At 42.8% G+C, this 22,556-nt stretch overlaps 1 protein-coding gene across 1 annotated transcript; it reads left to right on the forward strand.

Moving 5' to 3' along the window:
* The first annotated feature begins 1,937 nt into the window (after positions 1-1,937).
* LOC129346866 (uncharacterized) lies at positions 1,938-20,044 on the forward strand. Its single transcript, XM_055003998.1, has 19 exons — positions 1,938-1,945; positions 2,526-2,621; positions 3,055-3,150; positions 3,518-3,613; positions 4,194-4,289; positions 4,743-4,838; positions 5,419-5,514; positions 6,090-6,185; positions 7,951-8,046; positions 8,414-8,509; positions 9,090-9,185; positions 9,639-9,734; positions 10,315-10,410; positions 10,986-11,081; positions 14,221-14,260; positions 15,076-15,228; positions 16,844-17,040; positions 19,060-19,102; positions 19,833-20,044. Exons 4-19 carry the CDS (start codon positions 3,558-3,560, stop codon positions 19,878-19,880), a joined length of 1,497 nt encoding a protein of 498 aa, XP_054859973.1. The 5' UTR covers positions 1,938-1,945; positions 2,526-2,621; positions 3,055-3,150; positions 3,518-3,557; the 3' UTR covers positions 19,881-20,044.
* Positions 20,045-22,556: the final 2,512 nt, after the last annotated feature.

Below are 22,556 nucleotides of genomic sequence, written 5' to 3' on the forward strand. Positions count from 1 at the left end.
ATCCCTTTTGGCACCTTCTTGAGGTGTTGAGATTTCTCTGTGTGAAGAAAAAAGTCACTTTTAGAGCAGGAAATAGCTTATTACTCTCATCCTCCTCTCACCCCCAATTCTGCAGTTTGAAGATTGAGGCAGTCACACCAACCATATCTGTACGAAAAGTTACCCAGGGCGTCTTGCAATCCCGCTGTAGGAATAATATCCAAGCGCAAAGGTAAGCTTTCCTGGAAAGCCACATGTCTCTCTTTGTGACCTAGAAATGCATGTATACAGAGGTTCAAGGGAATGTAACTTACCCAATAACGTTTATCGCTATGACATGAAAAGCGTCACTATTTCTGCACATGAAGCCTCTGTTGAAGGGGCAACTCCTTTTCATTCCTGGTCATCCTCATATCATGTAGCAACGAGAGGCCCCAGTATTCAATTGCTTAGAGCTTAAAGTGCTTGTTTTTGAGAGAGAATGGTTACTCTTCATTCACACTTTGCTCAGCATTTATGATTTTATCCCTCTAAAAAACTTTTTCAGCAGTTCTGGTTTTCTATGATTTTGTGGAAATCAGAGGTCTTGACTGCACAGAGGTGTAGGTGTCCTGATTCATGTGCAGTTTGCTTGTTTCATGACTTTTTCTTTAGTCGAACACTGCCAAAGCCATTCTTTCACTTGGAATGTCCACAAAGCCCTTTTGGAATCTTCTTGAGGTGTTGAGTTTTCTCTGTGTGAAGAAAAAAGTCACTTTTAGAGCAGGAAATAGCTTATTACTGTCATTCTCCTCTCACCCCCAATTCTGCAGTTTGAAGATTGTGGAAGTCACGCCATGCAAGTCTCTATGGAAGATTACCCAAGGCGTCTTCCTATCCCGCTTTCGGGATAAAACTGAAGGGCAAAGGTAAGCTTTCCTGGAAAGCCAAATGTCTCTCTTTGTGACCTAGAAATGCATGTGTTCACCTTCTCAATGGATTCTTACTTACCCAGTAACGTTTACCGCCATGACATGAAAAGCGTCACCATTTCTGCGCATGAAGCCTCTGTTGCAGGGGCAACTCCTTTTCATTCCTGGTCATCCTCATATCATGTCGCAACGAGAGGCCCCATTATTCAATTACTTAGAGCTTAATGTGCTTGTTTTTGAGAGAGAATAGTTACTCTTCATCCACACTTTGCTCAGCATTTATGATTTTATCCCTCTGAAAAACTGTATCCACAAAGCCCTTTTGGTATCTTCTTGAGGTGTTGAGTGTTCTCTGTGTGAAGAAAAAACTCACTTTAAGAGCAGGAAATAGCTTATTACTCTCATTCTCCTCTCACCCCCAATTCTGCAGTTTGAAGATTGAGGCAGTCACGCTACCCATATCTGTACAAAAGATAACCCGAGGCATCTTGCAATCCCGCTTTGGGAATAATATCCAAGGGCAAAGGTAAGCTTTCCTGGAAAGCCACATGTCTCTCTTTGTGTCCTAGAAATGCATGCGTACAGAGGCTCAAGGGAATGTAACTTACCCAATAACGTTTATCGCTATGACATGAAAAGCGTCACCATTTCTGCACATGAAGCCTCTGTTGAAGGGGCAACACCTTTTCATTCCTGGTCATCCTCATATCATGTCGCAACGAGAGGCCCCATTATTCAATTACTTAGAGCTTAATGTGCTTGTTTTTGAGAGAGAATAGTTACTCTTCATCCACATTTTGCTCAGCATTTATGATTTTATCCCTCTAAAAAACTGTGTCCACAAAGCCCTTTTGGTATCTTCTTGAGGTGTTGAGTGTTCTCTGTGTGAAGAAAAAACTCACTTTTAGAGCAGGAAATAGTATATTACTCTCATTCTCCTCTCACCCCCAATTCTGCAGTTTGAAGATTGAGGCAGTCACGCTACCCATATCTGTACAAAAGATAACCCGAGGCATCTTGCAATCCCGCTTTGGGAATAATATCCAAGGGCAAAGGTAAGCTTTCCTGGAAAGCCACATATCTCTCTTTGTGACCGAGAAGTGCATGTGTTCACCGGCTCTATGGAATCTTACTTACCCAGTAGCGTTTACCACCATGACATGAAAAGCGTCACCATTTCTGCGCATGAAGCCTCTGTTGAAGGGGCAACTCCTTTTCATTCCTGGTCATCCTCATATCATGTAGCAACGAGAGGCCCCAGTATTCAATTGCTTAGAGCTTAAAGTGCTTGTTTTTGAGAGAGAATAGTTACTCTTCATTCACACTTTCCTCAGCATTTATGATTTTATCCCTCTAAAAAACTTTTTCAGCAGTTCTGGTTTTCTATGACTTTGTGGAAATCAGAGGTCTTGACTGCACAGAGGTGTAGGTGTCCTGATTCATGTGCAGTTTGCTTGTTTCATGACTTTTTCTTTAGTCGAACACTGCCAAAGCCATTCTTTCACTTGGAATGTCCACAAAGCCCTTTTGGAATCTTCTTGAGGTGTTGTGTTTTCTCTGTGTGAAGAAAAAAGTCACTTTTAGAGCAGGAAATAGCTTATTACTCTCATTCTCCTCTCACCCCCAATTCTGCAGGTTGAAGATTGTGGAAGTCACGCCATGCAAGTCTCTATGGAAGATTACCCAAGGCGTCTTCCTATCCCGCTTTCGGGATAAAACGGAAGGGCAAAGGTAAGCTTTCCTGGAAAGCCAAATGTCTCTCTTTGTGACCTAGAAATGCATGTGTGCACCTTCTCAATGGATTCTTACTTACCCAGTAACGTTTACCGCCATGACATGAAAAGCGTCACCATTTCTGCGCATGAAGCCTCTGTTGAAGGGGCAACTCCTTTTCATTCCTGGTCATCCTCATATCATGTCGCAACGAGAGGCCCCATTATTCAATTACTTAGAGCTTAATGTGCTTGTTTTTGAGAGAGAATAGTTACTCTTCATCCACACTTTGCTCAGCATTTCTGATTTTATCCCTCTAAAAAACTGTGTCCACAAAGCCCTTTTGGTATCTTCTTGAGGTGTTGAGTGTTCTCTGTGTGAAGAAAAAAGTTACTTTTAGAGCAGGAAATAGCTTATTACTGTCATTCTCCTCTCACCCCCAATTCTGCAGTTTGAAGATAGTGGAAGTCACGCCATGCAAGTCTCTATGGAAGATAAACCACGGCGTCTTTCAATCCCGCTTTCGGGATAAAGTTGAAGGGCAAAGGTAAGCTTTCTGGAAAGCCACATGTCTCTCTTTGTGACTGAGAAGTGCATGTGTTCACCGGCTCCATGGAATCTTACTTACCCAGTAACGTTTACCGCCATGACATGAAAAGCGTCACGATTTCTGCGCATGAAGCCTCTGTTGAAGGGGCAACTCCTTTTCTTTCCTGGTCATCCTCATATCATGTCGCAACAGTTGGCCCCATAATTCAATTGCGCAGAGCTTAAATGCTTGTTTTTGAGAGAGAATAGTTACTCTTCATTCACACATTGCTCAGCAATTATGATTTTACCTCTCTAAGAAAAGTCACTTTTAGAGCAGGAAATAGCTTATTACTCTCATTCTCCTCTCACCCCCAATTCTGCAGTTTGAAGATTGAGGCAGTCCCGCTACCCATATCTGTACAAATGATAACCCGAGGCACCTTGGAATCCCGCTTTCAGAATAATATCCGAGGGCAAAGGTAAGCTTTCCTGGAAAGTCACATGTCTCTCTTTATGACCGAGAAGTGCATGTGTTCACCGGCTCCATGGAATCTTACTTACCCAGTAGCGTTTACCGCCATGACATGAAAAGCGTCACCATTTCTGCGCATGAAGCCTCTGTTGAAGGGGCAACTCCTTTTCATTCCTGGTCATCCTCATATCATGTAGCAACGAGAGGCCCCAGTATTCAATTGCTTAGAGCTTAAAGTGCTTGTTTTTGAGAGAGAATAGTTACTCTTCATTCACACTTTGCTCAGCATTTATGATTTTATCCCTCTAAAAAACTTTTTCAGCAGTTCTGGTTTTCTATGATTTTGTGGAAATCAGAGGTCTTGACTGTACAGAGGTGTAGGTGTCCTGATTCATGTGCAGTTTGCTTGTTTCATGAGTTTTTCTTTAGTCGAACACTGCCAAAGCCATTCTTTCACTTGGAATGTCCACAAAGCCCTTTTTGAATCTTCTTGAGGTGTTGAGTTTTCTCTGTGTGAAGAAAAAAGTCACTTTTAGAGCAGGAAATAGCTTATGACTCTCATTCTCCTCTCACCCCCAATTCTGCAGTTTGAATATTGAGGCAGTCACGCCACCCATATCTGTACGAAAGATAACCCAAGGCGCCTTGCAATCCCGCTTTCGGAATAATATCCAAGGGCAGAGGTAAGCTTTCCTGGAAAGCCACATGTCTCTCTTTGTGACCTAGAAATGCATGCGTACAGAGGCTCAAGGGAATGTAACTTACCCAATAACATTTATCGCTATGACATGAAAAGCGTCACCATTTCTACACATGAAGCCTCTGTTGAAGGGGCAACAGGTTTTGCTTCCTGCTTATCCTCATATCCTGTCGCAGAACCTCATATTCTGTTGCAACAAGAGGCCCCATTATTCAATTGTTTAGAGCTTAAAATGCTTGTTTTTGAGAGTGCATAGCTACTTTTCATTCACACTTTGCTCAGCATTTATGATTTTATCCCTCTAAAAAACTGTGTCCACAAAGCCCTTTTGGTATCTTCTTGAGGTGTTGAGTTTTCTCTGTGTGAAGAAAAAAGTCACTTTTAGAGCAGAAAATAGCTTATTACCGTCATTCTCCTCTCACCCCCAATTCTGCAGTTTGAAGATTGTGGAAGTCACGCCACGCATGTCTCTGTGGAAGATTACCCAAGGCGTCTTCCTATCCCGCTTTCGGGATAAAACTGAAGGGCAAAGGTAAGCTTTCCTGGAAAGCCAAATGTCTCTCTTTGTGACCTAGAAATGCATGTGTTTACCTTCTCAATGGATTCTTACTTACCCAGTAACGTTTACTGCCATGACATGAAAAGCGTCACCATTTCTGCGCATGAAGCCTCTGTTGAAGGGGCAACTCCTTTTCATTCCTGGTCATCCTCATATCATGTCGCAATGAGAGGCCCCATTATTCAATTGCGCAGAGCTTAATGTGCTTGTTTTTGAGAGAGAATAATTACTCTTCATTCACACATTGCTCAGCAATTATGATTTAATCTCTCTAAGAAAGAGTGTCACCAGTTCTGGTTTTCTATGATTTTGTGGAAATCAGAGGTCTGGACTGCAGAGAGGATTTCATGTCCCAGTTCCGGTGCAGTTGGCTTGTTTCATAACTTTTTCATTAGTCGAACACTGCCAAAGCCATTCTTTCAATTGAAATGTCCACAAAGCCCTTTTGGTATCTTCTTGAGGTGTTGAGTTTTCTCTGTGTGAAGAAAAAAGTCACTTTTAGAGCAGAAAATAGCTTATTACTGTCATTCTCCTCTCACCCCCAATTCTGCAGTTTGAAGACTGTGGAAGTCACGCCACACAAGTCTCTAGGGAAGATTACCCAAGGCGTCTTCCTATCCCGCTTTCGGGAAAAAACTGAAGGGCAAAGGTAAGCTTTCCTGGAAAGCCAAATGTCTCTCTTTGTGACCTAGAAATGCATGTGTTCACCTTCTCAATGGATTCTTACTTACCCAGTAATGTTTACCGCCATGACATGAAAAGCGTCACCATTTCTGCGCATGAAGCCTCTGTTGAAGGGGCAACTCCTTTTCATTCCTGGTCATCCTCATATCATGTCGCAACGAGAGGCCCCATTATTCAATTGCGCAGAGCTTAATGTGCTTGTTTTTGAGAGTTAATAGTTACTCTTCATTCACACATTGCTCAGCAATTATGATTTTATCTCTCTAAGAAAGAGTGTCACCAGTTCTGGTTTTCTATGATTTTGTGGAAATCAGAGGTCTGGACTGCAGAGAGGATTTCATGTCCCAGTTGCAGTTGGCTTGTTTCATAACTTTTTCATTAGTCGAACACTGCCAAAGCCATTCTTTCAATTGGAATGTCCACAAAGCCCTTTTAGTATCTTCTTGAGGTGTTGAGTTTTCTCTGTGCGAAGAAAAAAGTCACTTTTAGAGCAGGAAATAGCTTATTACTGTCATTCTCCTCTCACCCCCAATTCTGCAGTTTGAAGACTGTGGAAGTCACGCCACACAAGTCTCTAGGGAAGATTACCCAAGGCGTCTTCCTATCCCGCTTTCGGGATAAAACTGAAGGGCAAAGGTAAGCTTTCCTGGAAAGCCTCTTGTGTATAGAGGCTCAATGGAATATAACTTACCAGATATAGATTATTGCCATGACATGAAAACCGTCAACATTTCTGCACATGAAGCCTCTGCTGAAGGGGCAACACCTTTTCCTTCCTGCTTATCCTCATATCCTTATATCCTTTTGCAGCAAGAGGCCCCATTGCTCAATTGCACAGAGCACAAAGTGCTTCTTTTTGAGAGAGAACAACTACTTTTCATTCATGCTTTGCTCAGCATTTATGATTTTATTCCTCTCAAAAAGTGTGTCGTCAGTTCTGATTTTCTATGATTTTGTGGAAATCAGAGGCCTGAATTGCAGAGAGGAGTGGATGTCCTGGTTTATCTGCAGTTGGCCTCTTTCATGCCTTTTTCTTTAGTCAAATAATACCAAAGCCATTCTTTCACTTGACAAGTCCACAATTCCTTTTGGTACCTTCTTGAGGTGTTAAGTTTTCTCTGTGTGAAGAAAAAAGTCACTTTTAGAGCAGTAAATAGCTTATTGCTGTCATTCTCCTCTCACCCCCAATTCTGCAGTTTGAAGATTGAGGCAGTCACGCTACCCATATCTGTACAAAAGATAACCCGAGGCATCTTGCAATCCCGCTTTGGGAATAATATCCAAGGGCAAAGGTAAGCTTTCCTGGAAAGCCACATATCTCTCTTTGTGACCGAGAAGTGCATGTGTTCACCGGCTCTATGGAATCTTACTTACCCAGTAGCGTTTACCACCATGACATGAAAAGCGTCACCATTTCTGCGCATGAAGCCTCTGTTGAAGGGGCAACTCCTTTTCATTCCTGGTCATCCTCATATCATGTAGCAACGAGAGGCCCCAGTATTCAATTGCTTAGAGCTTAAAGTGCTTGTTTTTGAGAGAGAATAGTTACTCTTCATTCACACTTTCCTCAGCATTTATGATTTTATCCCTCTAAAAAACTTTTTCAGCAGTTCTGGTTTTCTATGACTTTGTGGAAATCAGAGGTCTTGACTGCACAGAGGTGTAGGTGTCCTGATTCATGTGCAGTTTGCTTGTTTCATGACTTTTTCTTTAGTCGAACACTGCCAAAGCCATTCTTTCACTTGGAATGTCCACAAAGCCCTTTTGGAATCTTCTTGAGGTGTTGTGTTTTCTCTGTGTGAAGAAAAAAGTCACTTTTAGAGCAGGAAATAGCTTATTACTCTCATTCTCCTCTCACCCCCAATTCTGCAGGTTGAAGATTGTGGAAGTCACGCCATGCAAGTCTCTATGGAAGATTACCCAAGGCGTCTTCCTATCCCGCTTTCGGGATAAAACGGAAGGGCAAAGGTAAGCTTTCCTGGAAAGCCAAATGTCTCTCTTTGTGACCTAGAAATGCATGTGTGCACCTTCTCAATGGATTCTTACTTACCCAGTAACGTTTACCGCCATGACATGAAAAGCGTCACCATTTCTGCGCATGAAGCCTCTGTTGAAGGGGCAACTCCTTTTCATTCCTGGTCATCCTCATATCATGTCGCAACGAGAGGCCCCATTATTCAATTACTTAGAGCTTAATGTGCTTGTTTTTGAGAGAGAATAGTTACTCTTCATCCACACTTTGCTCAGCATTTCTGATTTTATCCCTCTAAAAAACTGTGTCCACAAAGCCCTTTTGGTATCTTCTTGAGGTGTTGAGTGTTCTCTGTGTGAAGAAAAAAGTTACTTTTAGAGCAGGAAATAGCTTATTACTGTCATTCTCCTCTCACCCCCAATTCTGCAGTTTGAAGATAGTGGAAGTCACGCCATGCAAGTCTCTATGGAAGATAAACCACGGCGTCTTTCAATCCCGCTTTCGGGATAAAGTTGAAGGGCAAAGGTAAGCTTTCTGGAAAGCCACATGTCTCTCTTTGTGACTGAGAAGTGCATGTGTTCACCGGCTCCATGGAATCTTACTTACCCAGTAACGTTTACCGCCATGACATGAAAAGCGTCACGATTTCTGCGCATGAAGCCTCTGTTGAAGGGGCAACTCCTTTTCTTTCCTGGTCATCCTCATATCATGTCGCAACAGTTGGCCCCATAATTCAATTGCGCAGAGCTTAAATGCTTGTTTTTGAGAGAGAATAGTTACTCTTCATTCACACATTGCTCAGCAATTATGATTTTACCTCTCTAAGAAAAGTCACTTTTAGAGCAGGAAATAGCTTATTACTCTCATTCTCCTCTCACCCCCAATTCTGCAGTTTGAAGATTGAGGCAGTCCCGCTACCCATATCTGTACAAATGATAACCCGAGGCACCTTGGAATCCCGCTTTCAGAATAATATCCGAGGGCAAAGGTAAGCTTTCCTGGAAAGTCACATGTCTCTCTTTATGACCGAGAAGTGCATGTGTTCACCGGCTCCATGGAATCTTACTTACCCAGTAGCGTTTACCGCCATGACATGAAAAGCGTCACCATTTCTGCGCATGAAGCCTCTGTTGAAGGGGCAACTCCTTTTCATTCCTGGTCATCCTCATATCATGTAGCAACGAGAGGCCCCAGTATTCAATTGCTTAGAGCTTAAAGTGCTTGTTTTTGAGAGAGAATAGTTACTCTTCATTCACACTTTGCTCAGCATTTATGATTTTATCCCTCTAAAAAACTTTTTCAGCAGTTCTGGTTTTCTATGATTTTGTGGAAATCAGAGGTCTTGACTGTACAGAGGTGTAGGTGTCCTGATTCATGTGCAGTTTGCTTGTTTCATGAGTTTTTCTTTAGTCGAACACTGCCAAAGCCATTCTTTCACTTGGAATGTCCACAAAGCCCTTTTTGAATCTTCTTGAGGTGTTGAGTTTTCTCTGTGTGAAGAAAAAAGTCACTTTTAGAGCAGGAAATAGCTTATGACTCTCATTCTCCTCTCACCCCCAATTCTGCAGTTTGAATATTGAGGCAGTCACGCCACCCATATCTGTACGAAAGATAACCCAAGGCGCCTTGCAATCCCGCTTTCGGAATAATATCCAAGGGCAGAGGTAAGCTTTCCTGGAAAGCCACATGTCTCTCTTTGTGACCTAGAAATGCATGCGTACAGAGGCTCAAGGGAATGTAACTTACCCAATAACATTTATCGCTATGACATGAAAAGCGTCACCATTTCTACACATGAAGCCTCTGTTGAAGGGGCAACAGGTTTTGCTTCCTGCTTATCCTCATATCCTGTCGCAGAACCTCATATTCTGTTGCAACAAGAGGCCCCATTATTCAATTGTTTAGAGCTTAAAATGCTTGTTTTTGAGAGTGCATAGCTACTTTTCATTCACACTTTGCTCAGCATTTATGATTTTATCCCTCTAAAAAACTGTGTCCACAAAGCCCTTTTGGTATCTTCTTGAGGTGTTGAGTTTTCTCTGTGTGAAGAAAAAAGTCACTTTTAGAGCAGAAAATAGCTTATTACCGTCATTCTCCTCTCACCCCCAATTCTGCAGTTTGAAGATTGTGGAAGTCACGCCACGCATGTCTCTGTGGAAGATTACCCAAGGCGTCTTCCTATCCCGCTTTCGGGATAAAACTGAAGGGCAAAGGTAAGCTTTCCTGGAAAGCCAAATGTCTCTCTTTGTGACCTAGAAATGCATGTGTTTACCTTCTCAATGGATTCTTACTTACCCAGTAACGTTTACTGCCATGACATGAAAAGCGTCACCATTTCTGCGCATGAAGCCTCTGTTGAAGGGGCAACTCCTTTTCATTCCTGGTCATCCTCATATCATGTCGCAATGAGAGGCCCCATTATTCAATTGCGCAGAGCTTAATGTGCTTGTTTTTGAGAGAGAATAATTACTCTTCATTCACACATTGCTCAGCAATTATGATTTAATCTCTCTAAGAAAGAGTGTCACCAGTTCTGGTTTTCTATGATTTTGTGGAAATCAGAGGTCTGGACTGCAGAGAGGATTTCATGTCCCAGTTCCGGTGCAGTTGGCTTGTTTCATAACTTTTTCATTAGTCGAACACTGCCAAAGCCATTCTTTCAATTGAAATGTCCACAAAGCCCTTTTGGTATCTTCTTGAGGTGTTGAGTTTTCTCTGTGTGAAGAAAAAAGTCACTTTTAGAGCAGAAAATAGCTTATTACTGTCATTCTCCTCTCACCCCCAATTCTGCAGTTTGAAGACTGTGGAAGTCACGCCACACAAGTCTCTAGGGAAGATTACCCAAGGCGTCTTCCTATCCCGCTTTCGGGAAAAAACTGAAGGGCAAAGGTAAGCTTTCCTGGAAAGCCAAATGTCTCTCTTTGTGACCTAGAAATGCATGTGTTCACCTTCTCAATGGATTCTTACTTACCCAGTAATGTTTACCGCCATGACATGAAAAGCGTCACCATTTCTGCGCATGAAGCCTCTGTTGAAGGGGCAACTCCTTTTCATTCCTGGTCATCCTCATATCATGTCGCAACGAGAGGCCCCATTATTCAATTGCGCAGAGCTTAATGTGCTTGTTTTTGAGAGTTAATAGTTACTCTTCATTCACACATTGCTCAGCAATTATGATTTTATCTCTCTAAGAAAGAGTGTCACCAGTTCTGGTTTTCTATGATTTTGTGGAAATCAGAGGTCTGGACTGCAGAGAGGATTTCATGTCCCAGTTGCAGTTGGCTTGTTTCATAACTTTTTCATTAGTCGAACACTGCCAAAGCCATTCTTTCAATTGGAATGTCCACAAAGCCCTTTTAGTATCTTCTTGAGGTGTTGAGTTTTCTCTGTGCGAAGAAAAAAGTCACTTTTAGAGCAGGAAATAGCTTATTACTGTCATTCTCCTCTCACCCCCAATTCTGCAGTTTGAAGACTGTGGAAGTCACGCCACACAAGTCTCTAGGGAAGATTACCCAAGGCGTCTTCCTATCCCGCTTTTGGGATAAAACTGAAGGGCAAAGGTAAGCTTTCCTGGAAAGCCTCTTGTGTATAGAGGCTCAATGGAATATAACTTACCAGATATAGATTATTGCCATGACATGAAAACCGTCAACATTTCTGCACATGAAGCCTCTGCTGAAGGGGCAACACCTTTTCCTTCCTGCTTATCCTCATATCCTTATATCCTTTTGCAGCAAGAGGCCCCATTGCTCAATTGCACAGAGCACAAAGTGCTTCTTTTTGAGAGAGAACAACTACTTTTCATTCATGCTTTGCTCAGCATTTATGATTTTATTCCTCTCAAAAAGTGTGTCGTCAGTTCTGATTTTCTATGATTTTGTGGAAATCAGAGGCCTGAATTGCAGAGAGGAGTGGATGTCCTGGTTTATCTGCAGTTGGCCTCTTTCATGCCTTTTTCTTTAGTCAAATAATACCAAAGCCATTCTTTCACTTGACAAGTCCACAATTCCTTTTGGTACCTTCTTGAGGTGTTAAGTTTTCTCTGTGTGAAGAAAAAAGTCACTTTTAGAGCAGTAAATAGCTTATTGCTGTCATTCTCCTCCTACCCCCAATTCTGAAGTTTGAAGGTTGTAGAAGTCACGCCACCCGTGTCTCTACGAAAGATTACCCAAAACGTGTCTCTACGAAGTATCATGGTTTACATGTAAATACAGTTACAACGTCCAGTCCCAAGACTTGTATATTTGTCCTTTGTGTCTCCAGCATAATAATTGCTAGAAGACTGAATCCAAAAAAAGTTTACTGGAAGGAATTAGGTATTGGCCAGAGGAAGACTTTTCTCAGAACAAGCTGAAAGAGACTGGTCCGGCAAGCCTCGTAGTCTATTGTCAACTTCTTTAAAATGCCACCTCCATCTCACCCTTTCAGAGGAAAGGAAAAGGCCGCTTCAGAGTTCTTGCCAAAGAACTCTGTTTGTTCTGCAAAGGCTACCTACAAAATAAGAAAGAACAAATATACATAAATAAGTCTTGGGACTGGACTTTGTAACTGTATTTACATGTAAACCATAATAATACTTGGTATATGTTGATTTTGATGCATGACTAATATTATAAGTCATATACACGGCATAGGCTTTTTGATTATAACCCCATTTTCTGCCTCCTTGAGCTTAGGCTCCTTACTTCCTGGTTAAGATATCTGACATACAGCTGAAAGTGCTCAATCGGGGTTTGGGTTATGTTCCCATCCCCCATTACAATAGTTTTCAAACAAGGTTAGGTCTATTTAAATTAATCAAACAACTCAAACTTAAAGTCTTCTTGAGTAATAGAGATCCTTCGAATAGTGGCCATTTCCACACCTCTTTCCCCCCACACAAAATTCCACAAAACTCATGGAACGATGGTGTCTTCATGGTGCAATTTCCCATCATGACTCTGTTTCGTGGTGTGATGACATCAGAAATCACACCATGAAATGGAATCATGATGGGAAATCATGCCATGAAGACGTGTCGCTCTGTGAGTTTTGTGCGATTTTGCGTGAAGAAAAGATGTATGGAAACAACTAGTGATCTTGCGCCCTAAATCTTCCTTTGTACCCAATATTAGTCATCCCAATATAACAACTTTTGAAGTGATGGTTTTAAAAAACAATAAAAAATTAGAATCACAACCAGTGAGTTCCCGCTAATGTGAGCATGTGAGCAATCGCTTACAGATTCTGACTCCTCCGCTCACAGCTTCTCAGATGTAGCTCACAGATACTAACCCTCAGGTGGCCCCGCCCTCCCAGTCAGCCAGCATCTGCAGGTGGGCCCTATATGGATGAAGCCTCATCCCACTTCTCTCCTCCCTTCCTGGCTGTGGTTGGTTTGGCCCCCAGGGTGGTGCCAGAGAGCGCCTCCAGCCACTGCTGGCTCTCTAGCTGGGGAACAGAGCAGAGCTGAGTGATCGAGTCTGGCCTGACTCATGCAGCCTGAAATCACTAGGATCCCCTCAGCCCCAGAGAGCTGAGGAGAGGAGGTAGCGTCTCAGCCACCACCATGGTGAAGGCATCATTTAACTTGGCCTTGGCGCAGAAAGAGGCTGAAGCATTGACTCACAAAAGCTCATCTTGAAATGAATTTGCTAGTCTTTAAGGTGCCATTGCGTGTCTGCTTTATTTTGTAGCAACAGACTAATACAACTACCCCTTTGTAATCAGCATGGACATATCCATTTTTATACAGAAGTATACTCTGATTTTTGTGGCCCTTTCACCTAATGGCTTTTGTTGTTAAATTGATTTGATTGTAATCAAAACAATTTGATTTTAATTTTTTTTTAAAGGAGGTGCACTCAAAACTTTAATGAAAGTTGTTTCAGCTCACAAAGCAGATTTTTAGCTCACAACACTGGAAAGCTTAGAGGGACAACCACAACCTACATGGAACAATTTATCCCAAGAGGAACAGAGAGCCCTGGATAATTTTCCAAAGGATCCAAATATAACTATCAAAGACGTGGACAAAGGGGGTGCAGTTGTAACCATAGAGTTGCGTACGGATTTGGAGGTTGACTAATAGTGTATTTTCACAGAAGTCTATTTTGGACATTGTACCCATACAAAAGACATGTTTTTGTAGTAATAATTTTATTGAAGATTAAGCGGCATTGATTTAGACATCTTGGTAAGCTTTCACGATTGTTATTTTTCCTTTGATAAGCTCTTAATTATGATTCTCTCTGAATATTCATGCTGGACTGGGCAAGTTGTGTAGTGGAACTACAGTGAACCTTTCATCTATAGTCATCGATCCAGAGGAGTTAGCCATGTTAGTCCGTAGTACCAAAATAGTAAAGAGTCCAGTAGCACCTTTAAGACTAACCAACTTTATTGTCGCATAAGCTTTTGAGAACCACAGCTCTCTTCGTCAGATGCATCGTCAGCTTTCGAGAACCACAGCTCTCTTCGTCAGATGCATCTGACAGACAGGCTCAGGAGGAAATTACAACATTTCCAAGCCTGGCTGCAGAGCTTGTTTGCCACAGAGGAGACTAGGAGGGGGTGAGACAGGAACATCATTCCCACTCCTGCGTTGCTCCTACAGTCCTGAAGAGCTGAGATGGGCAACAGCTGAAAGTGTCGTCTGCTGCCCAGCCCTGCAAAAATGCAAGCCCGCTACTACAACCAAGTTCTCTTTTCTCCTTTCAGGAATAGCCCTCTGCTCATATACGTCGTGTGGATGAACATGGTAAGAATGTTGTGAGCCACTCAGGAAACTCAATGCAAGCGCTTCCTCTCCCCACCTTGCAAAGATTGTACTCCTTTTTTATCTTACCACCATGGTTGCAGGACATGTTGTCCTGCATCTCTCAGCATCCTAGATTAGATAGCTAGAAACAATCCTATCTGAAGGGAGAACTGTCCGTGCTGCTTTGAGGAAGGGTGGGCTAAAAGTGAGAGAGAAATTGAGGAGTTTGTAAAAAAACCCTACTCAACGTGTACGTTCTAATATTGTATTTACAAATTCCCACTACAAGGCCAGCCTACCCTTTCCATTATCTAATCTTCCCAGGAAGGAAGACGACGTTTGACAAGGTTCTCTTTGAAGCCACTTCCACCTCCCCAGCTGCAGCTAAACCAACCCATTTTGGGTCTGTCGGCTGTATTTCAAGTGGGTCTTGTAGGGTGAAACTTGTCTCACTTGCTTGAGTCACCTGGAATGTTTGGTCAGTGACCATGTTTTGGAGTACTCCTGCTCTACTCTAGTGGCCAACACAGAGGTCCGTCTGTGGGCTGTGATCCTGTGGCCTGGACTTGTTGATGTGGCGATTCCCTTTTTTATTCTGCAGGTGCCATTCCTCCAGTATCCCCCAAAGGGTTCTTCTGCCCTCCCACACAGTAGCTGGGGACTTTGTTTTTTGTTCCACCTCATTGTTCACTTAATCAGCTTGGATCCCCAATCAAGAATTAGATTAAGTCACAATGAACAAATGCAAAAAAAAACCCCTATGGTTTCTCCTTGTGGTTTCACAAGTGTTTAGTTTCCCCTGCATCTCCTTTCAGATCATGGTTCAAAGATCAAACGGCAGCTGCACACTGCTTGGTGGCCCACCTCTCTTCCTGCCTCCACAAGGCACTGGTGTGGACATGGCTGTGAGTGGCAGCATCCCCTCGGCCATCCTGTCAGCAATCACCCCTCGCAACCGCTCTGCAATGGTATGGAGGCAGTGCAGCAAAATTCTTGAAGTTTACCAGGGGTGGGGTGGGAAGAGGAACGCTGCAGCATCTGCCACCAAACATTTTACAAGTACAGGTCCAGTTCTCATGCAAAGGGACTGGCTATTGAGATACCAGCTAGCCCTCATCTGGGCACAGCCAGACAAAATGCTAGGGTTTCTTTGAGCTCTTCTGCCCTCCTGGGATGTGCATGATGACCTAGTCTGATCAGGATGGTGGCATCCAGGGAAGAGGGATTAAGCCTGACTCTTCACACTATTTTCCTGATCAGAAATGGCCCCAAGGAGCTACTGATCGTCCCTTCAGGTTAAGGATACACTGATTCCTTGCAATCAGAAGTGATCAGCTTCAGGGGAAAGTAGTCAAATATTTGATTGTCTGGAAGCCCCTTATAGACTTTTTGCAAGAAACAGAAAGAGATGAACTAATAATCTGTGCTTGTGAATATTAAGGAGAGGGAAAAATATATAAATGGAAAGGAAAAGTAGCTACTTAATGATTATTTTAGAATTAGTATATAATATGTATTAATGTTAGAATCTTTCAAATGGAAAATGGGTACCTACTCCTATTTATATAAGTATATTCTTATCTCCTTTTTTTCTTTTTGTAGGTTTTAGAATTTTAAAATTTTAATGAAACTCTATTTTTAAAAAAAGACCAGCTGAGGTTTCCTTGATAAAAGCCAGACACTGGAGATGTTCCCTGATTGCTAGGAGCCACTCTGCAGCGCCTGAAGGTGTAATGCACAGCATTACGTTGGGCCACAGGGGCGCTGCGTGTTATGGGGGTTTTGTTACCAGTTTTATCTGTTTTAATTTTGCACTGTCCATTTAATTGTTATATTGTATATTATATTGCATTTTAATTTGGTTGTGATCCACTCTGAGCATGTGCAGGGAGAATGGATTATAAACAAAGGAACAAAAGACTGAACGAACGAAATGAAGAAAGGAAGAAATGAAGAAAGAAAAAGAAAGAAAAAGAAAGAGAGAAAGATGGGGAAGGCGGCACCTGTGGGAGGGAGCCAGAGAAACGTTTTGAAGAGATTAAGCAAAAACAGGCTTACATAGGAAGGGGGAGGAGGTTAGGAGGGGAGCACAGTTTGACGCAGGGGTGGCTTCTTGAAGAGCCATCTTGCTTTGAAGAGGCGCTGCTTAAATAAAGGCAAAAGCACATGTTGCAAAGATAGCATAGGTCCCCCACCTCCACCATGTTCTTTCTTCTGAAGGAAGCCAGACCTCGTAGCACTGATCTGGAACTTCAGTGTTGAGGTGACCCTGTATATGGCACAGCAGTTATCACTGTTTGCTGAAAGAGTGGCTGTAATTGCCGCATCTTTTTGTGCCTGCTTGAATTCAAACAGAAAGGCATGTGAGTAATGTGCTGGGTAGAACGTATTTTGGGCAATGGTAGTTATAAGACCTTAGTGTTCACCTGTTTTGGATTTTGTCTACTGAAACTACATTTGACTTCCTTGGGGTAAGTGGCATATCAACTAAATAAATCACACGGGACAGACTTCAGGGCAGGTTGCCTTGAAAGTGAGGGGGTGGCACTGAGGAGGTACTCACGCTTTCACATCTTCTGGCAGGTTTGGGACAACAGTGTATTGGCAGCAGAGGAACAGAGAGGGATACCCAAGGTCAGCAATTTCTGCATTGCCTTTCATTGGAGGAGGCTGGCAGCTGAGGATAAGACCAGTGGCGGACATCAGAAGGACCACGAAGACAGCGCCTGCTCTTCCAGGTCTACGACACACACCAATTTCATTCTGTGCAATGATTGCAAGTATGTTGAATCAGGAATCTGATTTCTTTCTTCTTAATTGCAACATGTCATTTATAGAGGCATGGTAGGGAATCTGCTGCTGTAACATAGTGGTTAAGTGGCTGAGCTCCGAGCAAGCACTCTGCTGGTCTGACTCTCACTCCTGCCATGAGCTCAGCTGGTGGCCTTGGGTGAGCCCCTCCTCTCAGCCCAGCTCTCCACCTCTATTGTGGAGATAATATTAACGCTAACATTGTTCACCACTCTTAGTTGGCACTGATTTGTCTAGAAGAGCAGTATATAAGCATATTTATTATAAAAGCTGTTGTAGCATAGTGGTTGAATGGTTGGGCTGCAAATCAGCACTCTGCTAGTTTGATTCCAACTACTGCCATGAGCTCTGCAGGTAGCCTTGAGTAATTCACTCCTCTCAGGCCCAGCCACCCCAGCTGTATTGTGGGGTTAATAATAAATTTACTTGGTTAACCATTCTGAGTGTGGCACTAACCTGTCCAGAAGAGCGGTATGTAAGTACATGGTTGTTGTTGTTGTTGTTATAATCATCATCATTGTTGCTGTGGTCATTATCATTATTTTATTATTATTATTAAAAGAGCATAAATTCAACTGTTAGGAAGTAAATGGAAGTCAGGATTATTTTCTTGAGTGCTTCCACCCCACTCGCCCAAGGACCATAACTGACATATAAAAAGCCTCACAGGCTGGGCACATCTGGAGTTGGTAGATTGCCTTTTGCTTCTATTCCATGAAGCCCCTCCCTCACTGATTCTCCTGTACTCTTTCAGGCTGCTGAAGAAGGGGATGTAAAGGCTAAGTTTGTTGGCATCAGAGGTCCATTGATTTATTACACTGCCAATCAAGCCAATGCAACACTGGACTTGATTGTCAAATCTGGTGGAAGACCTGCCAGCAATTTACTTTCTCTAAAGATTGTGAATGCAGATTTCAGCCTGCCACCACCGAGCCTTTGCAGACATTGCTTGCCAAGAGGGCCAGGGCTACCACTTACCCTGCATTGACTTGCCATCTAAGGCCCTGCCTTGTGCCAAAGTCTCCTGTCATCACTGCATTGTCTGCACCCAGGCAAGGTATCAGCATCTCAAAAGGACTGACAGGGTGTGGCTGGAGAGCAATCAACTTGCCCTCCCTCCTCTTGCCTGTTCTTAGCCAAGAGAAACTTTTTAAACTAGGAAAATAGATTTCGATGCAGTCTAAACCTCCAAAATAAAAAGCAATTGTCTATTCCCTCATTCAAACTCACCCCCTCCTTCCCCAGCCAGCCATTGCACCTCACCAGCTCTTACAAAAGGTGTTGGATCTTAACATCTGAGCATGGAAAATCTTTGGAAACATTTTCTTTGCTTGTGGCAATTTGTCCTGTACAGTTCTGGTATGAAACTGTGTGAAATGGTGAAATGGATACGGTTGTTGCTAAAGAAGCAGTGCTTTTCTAAGGGGTTACCACATTAACTGGCAAGGAGCTCTGATTATCAAAAGCTCATTTCCTGGCAATGTAGTTGGTCTTTAAGGTGCAACTGGACACAAATCTTGCTCAGCTTGAAGCAATTACAGTCAGGGAGCACCTTTGTAGTAGCACAAGTTGGCGGCCATACTGGGTATCTAACAGCAGACCAAACTGTCCAAGAGATGCAAGATGGCAACTAATGTGCCTAGCCCATCTGCAATGCTTGCACCCTGACTAAGTTACTCTGGGGAGCTCATGGACTTCTCCTGAAGAGCATTTCCTTGATTTTGTCGCTGGAGCCTGATCTTCCTTGATGGCATGCTGGCACCTTTGGAAACCAAGCCTGGCCTAGTCCAGAAGCCAAATGCCAACTAGCTCATTGCCCTTTGGATACCTGTATACCCAGTTAGCTAGTGGATCTACTGAAGAGCCCACTTGCTTTATTACTGCAGTTATTTTGCATAAGCAGGCTAGACTAGTTTTAGGACTGGCAGTGAGACATTCGGCAGGTTGACCCCTATTCAAATTACCCAGTTTCTTCCTTTGTTTTACAGCCCTGATGACCTTTTAATTTCTTCACCTGTGGCTGGGACACATGTAAGTACATATCCATTGCTTTGCTCTTCTTCAGAGAAGGGGGGAAGGGGAAATACAGCAATGCAAGTGGGGCTGGTCTCCAAAGGAATGTAAGCTGCTTTGAATTCATTCTGCTCTGCTGCTTTATTTTCATTTGTGACTCGTGAGAGAGAGGGAGAGAGAGAGAGAGGGAGTGAGTGAGTGAGTGAGTGAGTGCAAGCCGAGTGGGGCTGGTCTCCAAAGGAACGTAAGCTGCTTTGAATTCATTCTGCTCTGCTGCTTTATTTTCATTTGTGATTCGTGAGAGAGAGGGAGAGAGAGAGAGAGTGAATGAGTGAGTGAGTGAGTGAGTGCAAGCCGAGTGGGGCTGGTCTCCAAAGGAACGTAAGCTGCTTTGAATTCATTCTGCTCTGCTGCTTTATTTTCATTTGTGATTCGTGAGAGAGAGGGAGAGAGAGAGAGAGTGAATGAGTGAGTGAGTGAGTGAGTGCAAGCCAAGTGGGGCTGGTCTCCAAAGGAACGTAAGCTGCTTTGAATTCATTCTGCTCTGCTGCTTTATTTTCATTTGTGTCTCAGGAGAGAATGAGTGAGTGAGTTCATAGCTTATATATCAGTCCAAAACAGACTAAGATAGCAAAGTCCTATTCCATTCGCTTTCCAGGAACAGGGCAAAGACTCCAGGTTCATGGAGGAAGACAGTAAGTGTGTGTCTATTCAAAAGATAAATGTTGTTTCTTTCCTTTTCCTTCAGGTGTCTACCAAGATGCAATGTAGATGGTACAACATGACTCAGCCCTAGCTGTGGCCGGCTGGCAGCAGATGTCGTTGGATAACTTCCTCAGGGGATGTAGGATCCCTGTATCAATTATATAAGCAAGATATAATCATCTTCAATAACGCGCATACTCAAACCACTTCATATAATGGTGCATACTCGAACCACTTATTCAAATAAACAGTTACTCACCTTGAAACAGTGCAATTCTTTCTTGAAACCTAGAGAGTGATGCAGGCACCCTTGCTCACGCGTCCCTCCCAAGGTTAACAACAGTTTATATACTAACATACACCTTCCTCCCATGCATGAAGCAATCTCATTCAAAGATACAGTAACCATGACTTGGCTCAAATACAAAAACCATTTCATTTAAAGGTACAGTAACTTTCACCCAACTCCAAAGGTCCAGTGTCTAACCCAGAAAGCATTGAAGTGAAAGCTCATTATTTAGCCCATGGGGTTTAAGGCTATTCAGAGAAAAAAATCCATTGGGCTTCTCTTCTCAGTAACTCCTTGTTAGTGCACTGAGAAGAAGTTGGCCATGCCACAAATAACACTGACACCTTCATATCGGTCGGTGTGTGCTGTGTTTCAAGGAAATGATGAGTTAGAGAGGCTTCCTCCACTTTGTTCTTAACTCTGGAAATACGTTCCAGAATCCTGACTCTCAGAGGTCTGATTGTATAGCCCACATATAATTTAGGGTAAGGGCAAATCAACAGGTACACCACTCTGGAAGTCTGGCATGTGATGAAATGTCGGATGGTGATTTTCTTTTGTGGTACAGGTATGTCCAAAGAGTCACCCTCTATCATTAATGGACACATGGCACAATGGCCACACCTAAAGTTGCCTGTAGGTCTATCCATACCCAGTGGTCTGGTTATATCTGTATGGGACACAATATCCTTCATATTTCTTGTTCTCCTGTAGCTGATACATGGTGGTGATGCACACCCATGGATGTCAGACACTAAATTCCAATGGCTATGGACTATGGTTTGTACAAATTTAGATAGAGGTGAATAATCTAGAGCCCAATGTAGTCTATCCTTTTTAGCTCTAGCTTTATTCTCAAAAAGGCTATTCCTAGAGACCCGTGAGGCTCTAGTTAATGCCCTTTGTATGGTCTTGTTAGGGTAGCCTCTATTAATGAATGACTTCTGCATAACAGCACACCCATAATCATAGTCCTCTTGTCGTATGGAATTCCATTTTAATCTCAGAAACTGTCCGTATGGGATATTGTGTCTGAGATGGATGAGATGGTGGGACTCAAAGTTTAAGTAGGCATTCCTGTCTGTAATCTTAGGGCATATCTTCAATCTATCATCACTCCCCCTGAAGACAGTCACATCTAAGTAATTGATTTTGTGCTGATCACTATTCCAAGTGAATTTGATATTCTCATCTAGCGTGTTCAGCCAAGAGCAGAAATGTTCCACAATGGAATAATCACGGATCAAAAAGAATAAATCATCAATGTACCTTTTAAAGATGACTATGTACTCAAAGTAGGGATTGGTATGATTCATGATGTATTTCGCCTCCCATTGTGCCATAAAAATATTGGCAATGCTGGGGGCAGCCGCACACCCCATTGCGATGCCCCTCACCTGAAAGAAGAAACTGTTCAAAAATATGAAATAATTTTTTTCCAGTATCAAATCAAGAAGTTGGAGTAAAAATTCAGAGCTTGGTCTACAGATGTGTCTTGCATTCAGCACATCAGACACCACCCTCCTGGCCATGTCATGTGGTATGGACATATACAAGGAGTTAACGTCCATAGTCAATAAAGTGAAACCCTCCTCAACTGGAAAATTTTCTATTGTCTGTATGAAGCTCCTAGTGTCCTTTATGTAGAAGGGAATGGTGGGAACCTCCGTCTGTAGGAAAGAATCCAGGTAAAACAATCTGGCTCTCAAATTCATCTGTAGGGACTGTGCTCTGTAAGAGATCTTTCACTCTATCAGCTTCTTTAGTAACCGTAACCGCGTCTTGTTGACACGTGGCTATAATGAGTACCATAAGATCGAAAGAACATTTATTGAGAATAGATGCCCACTTGGTTTTGAACTCCTCCCTGTCAGCAAACATGCCCGGGGGCTTCTGAATTCTTAAACCTCTTGGTATCTGTTGAGTTTGATAATATTCGTATAAAGTAGAAGCATGAAGCTCCAATTTCATTGATTTGGATTGCAAAAATTGTAGGGTTTCCCAGTCCTCTGGGGGGGGGGAGTAATGTCCCACTTCCTAGGTTTGAGACTAGAAAAAATCCTAGACTTTTCTTCTGAGTAAGTGAACGTATCCTGATAACTAGACATGGCTTCCCAATATTCCCTTCCCTCAGTTTTCTTCTTGCCACCGCTAGGAGAAGGATGTCTGCTTCATAGGTCCGTGTTTGGATTCCATCTTACTTGATTTTGGTTGTGATTTGGACTGTTTACTGGACTAACACTTCTTCTGGCTGATTTGGACTTCGTTTTGGACTTGGTGTGTATTGATCCAGTTTGTTTTGACGACGCATATCTTCCTACCCCTCGATGATGACTTCTAAGGCCTTCTTTAAGCACTGTACTCAGTGCCAGATGAAGATGATCCGTATGGATGGACATGATCTATGTTTGATCTGCCTCGGGGAGGGCCACAACATGCCTGCATGTCAGAACTTCACTCTGAAGGTGAGGCATGAGA

Source organism: Eublepharis macularius, unplaced genomic scaffold (assembly GCF_028583425.1).
Source record: "Eublepharis macularius isolate TG4126 unplaced genomic scaffold, MPM_Emac_v1.0 Eublepharis_26, whole genome shotgun sequence".
NCBI lineage: Eukaryota > Metazoa > Chordata > Lepidosauria > Squamata > Eublepharidae > Eublepharis > Eublepharis macularius.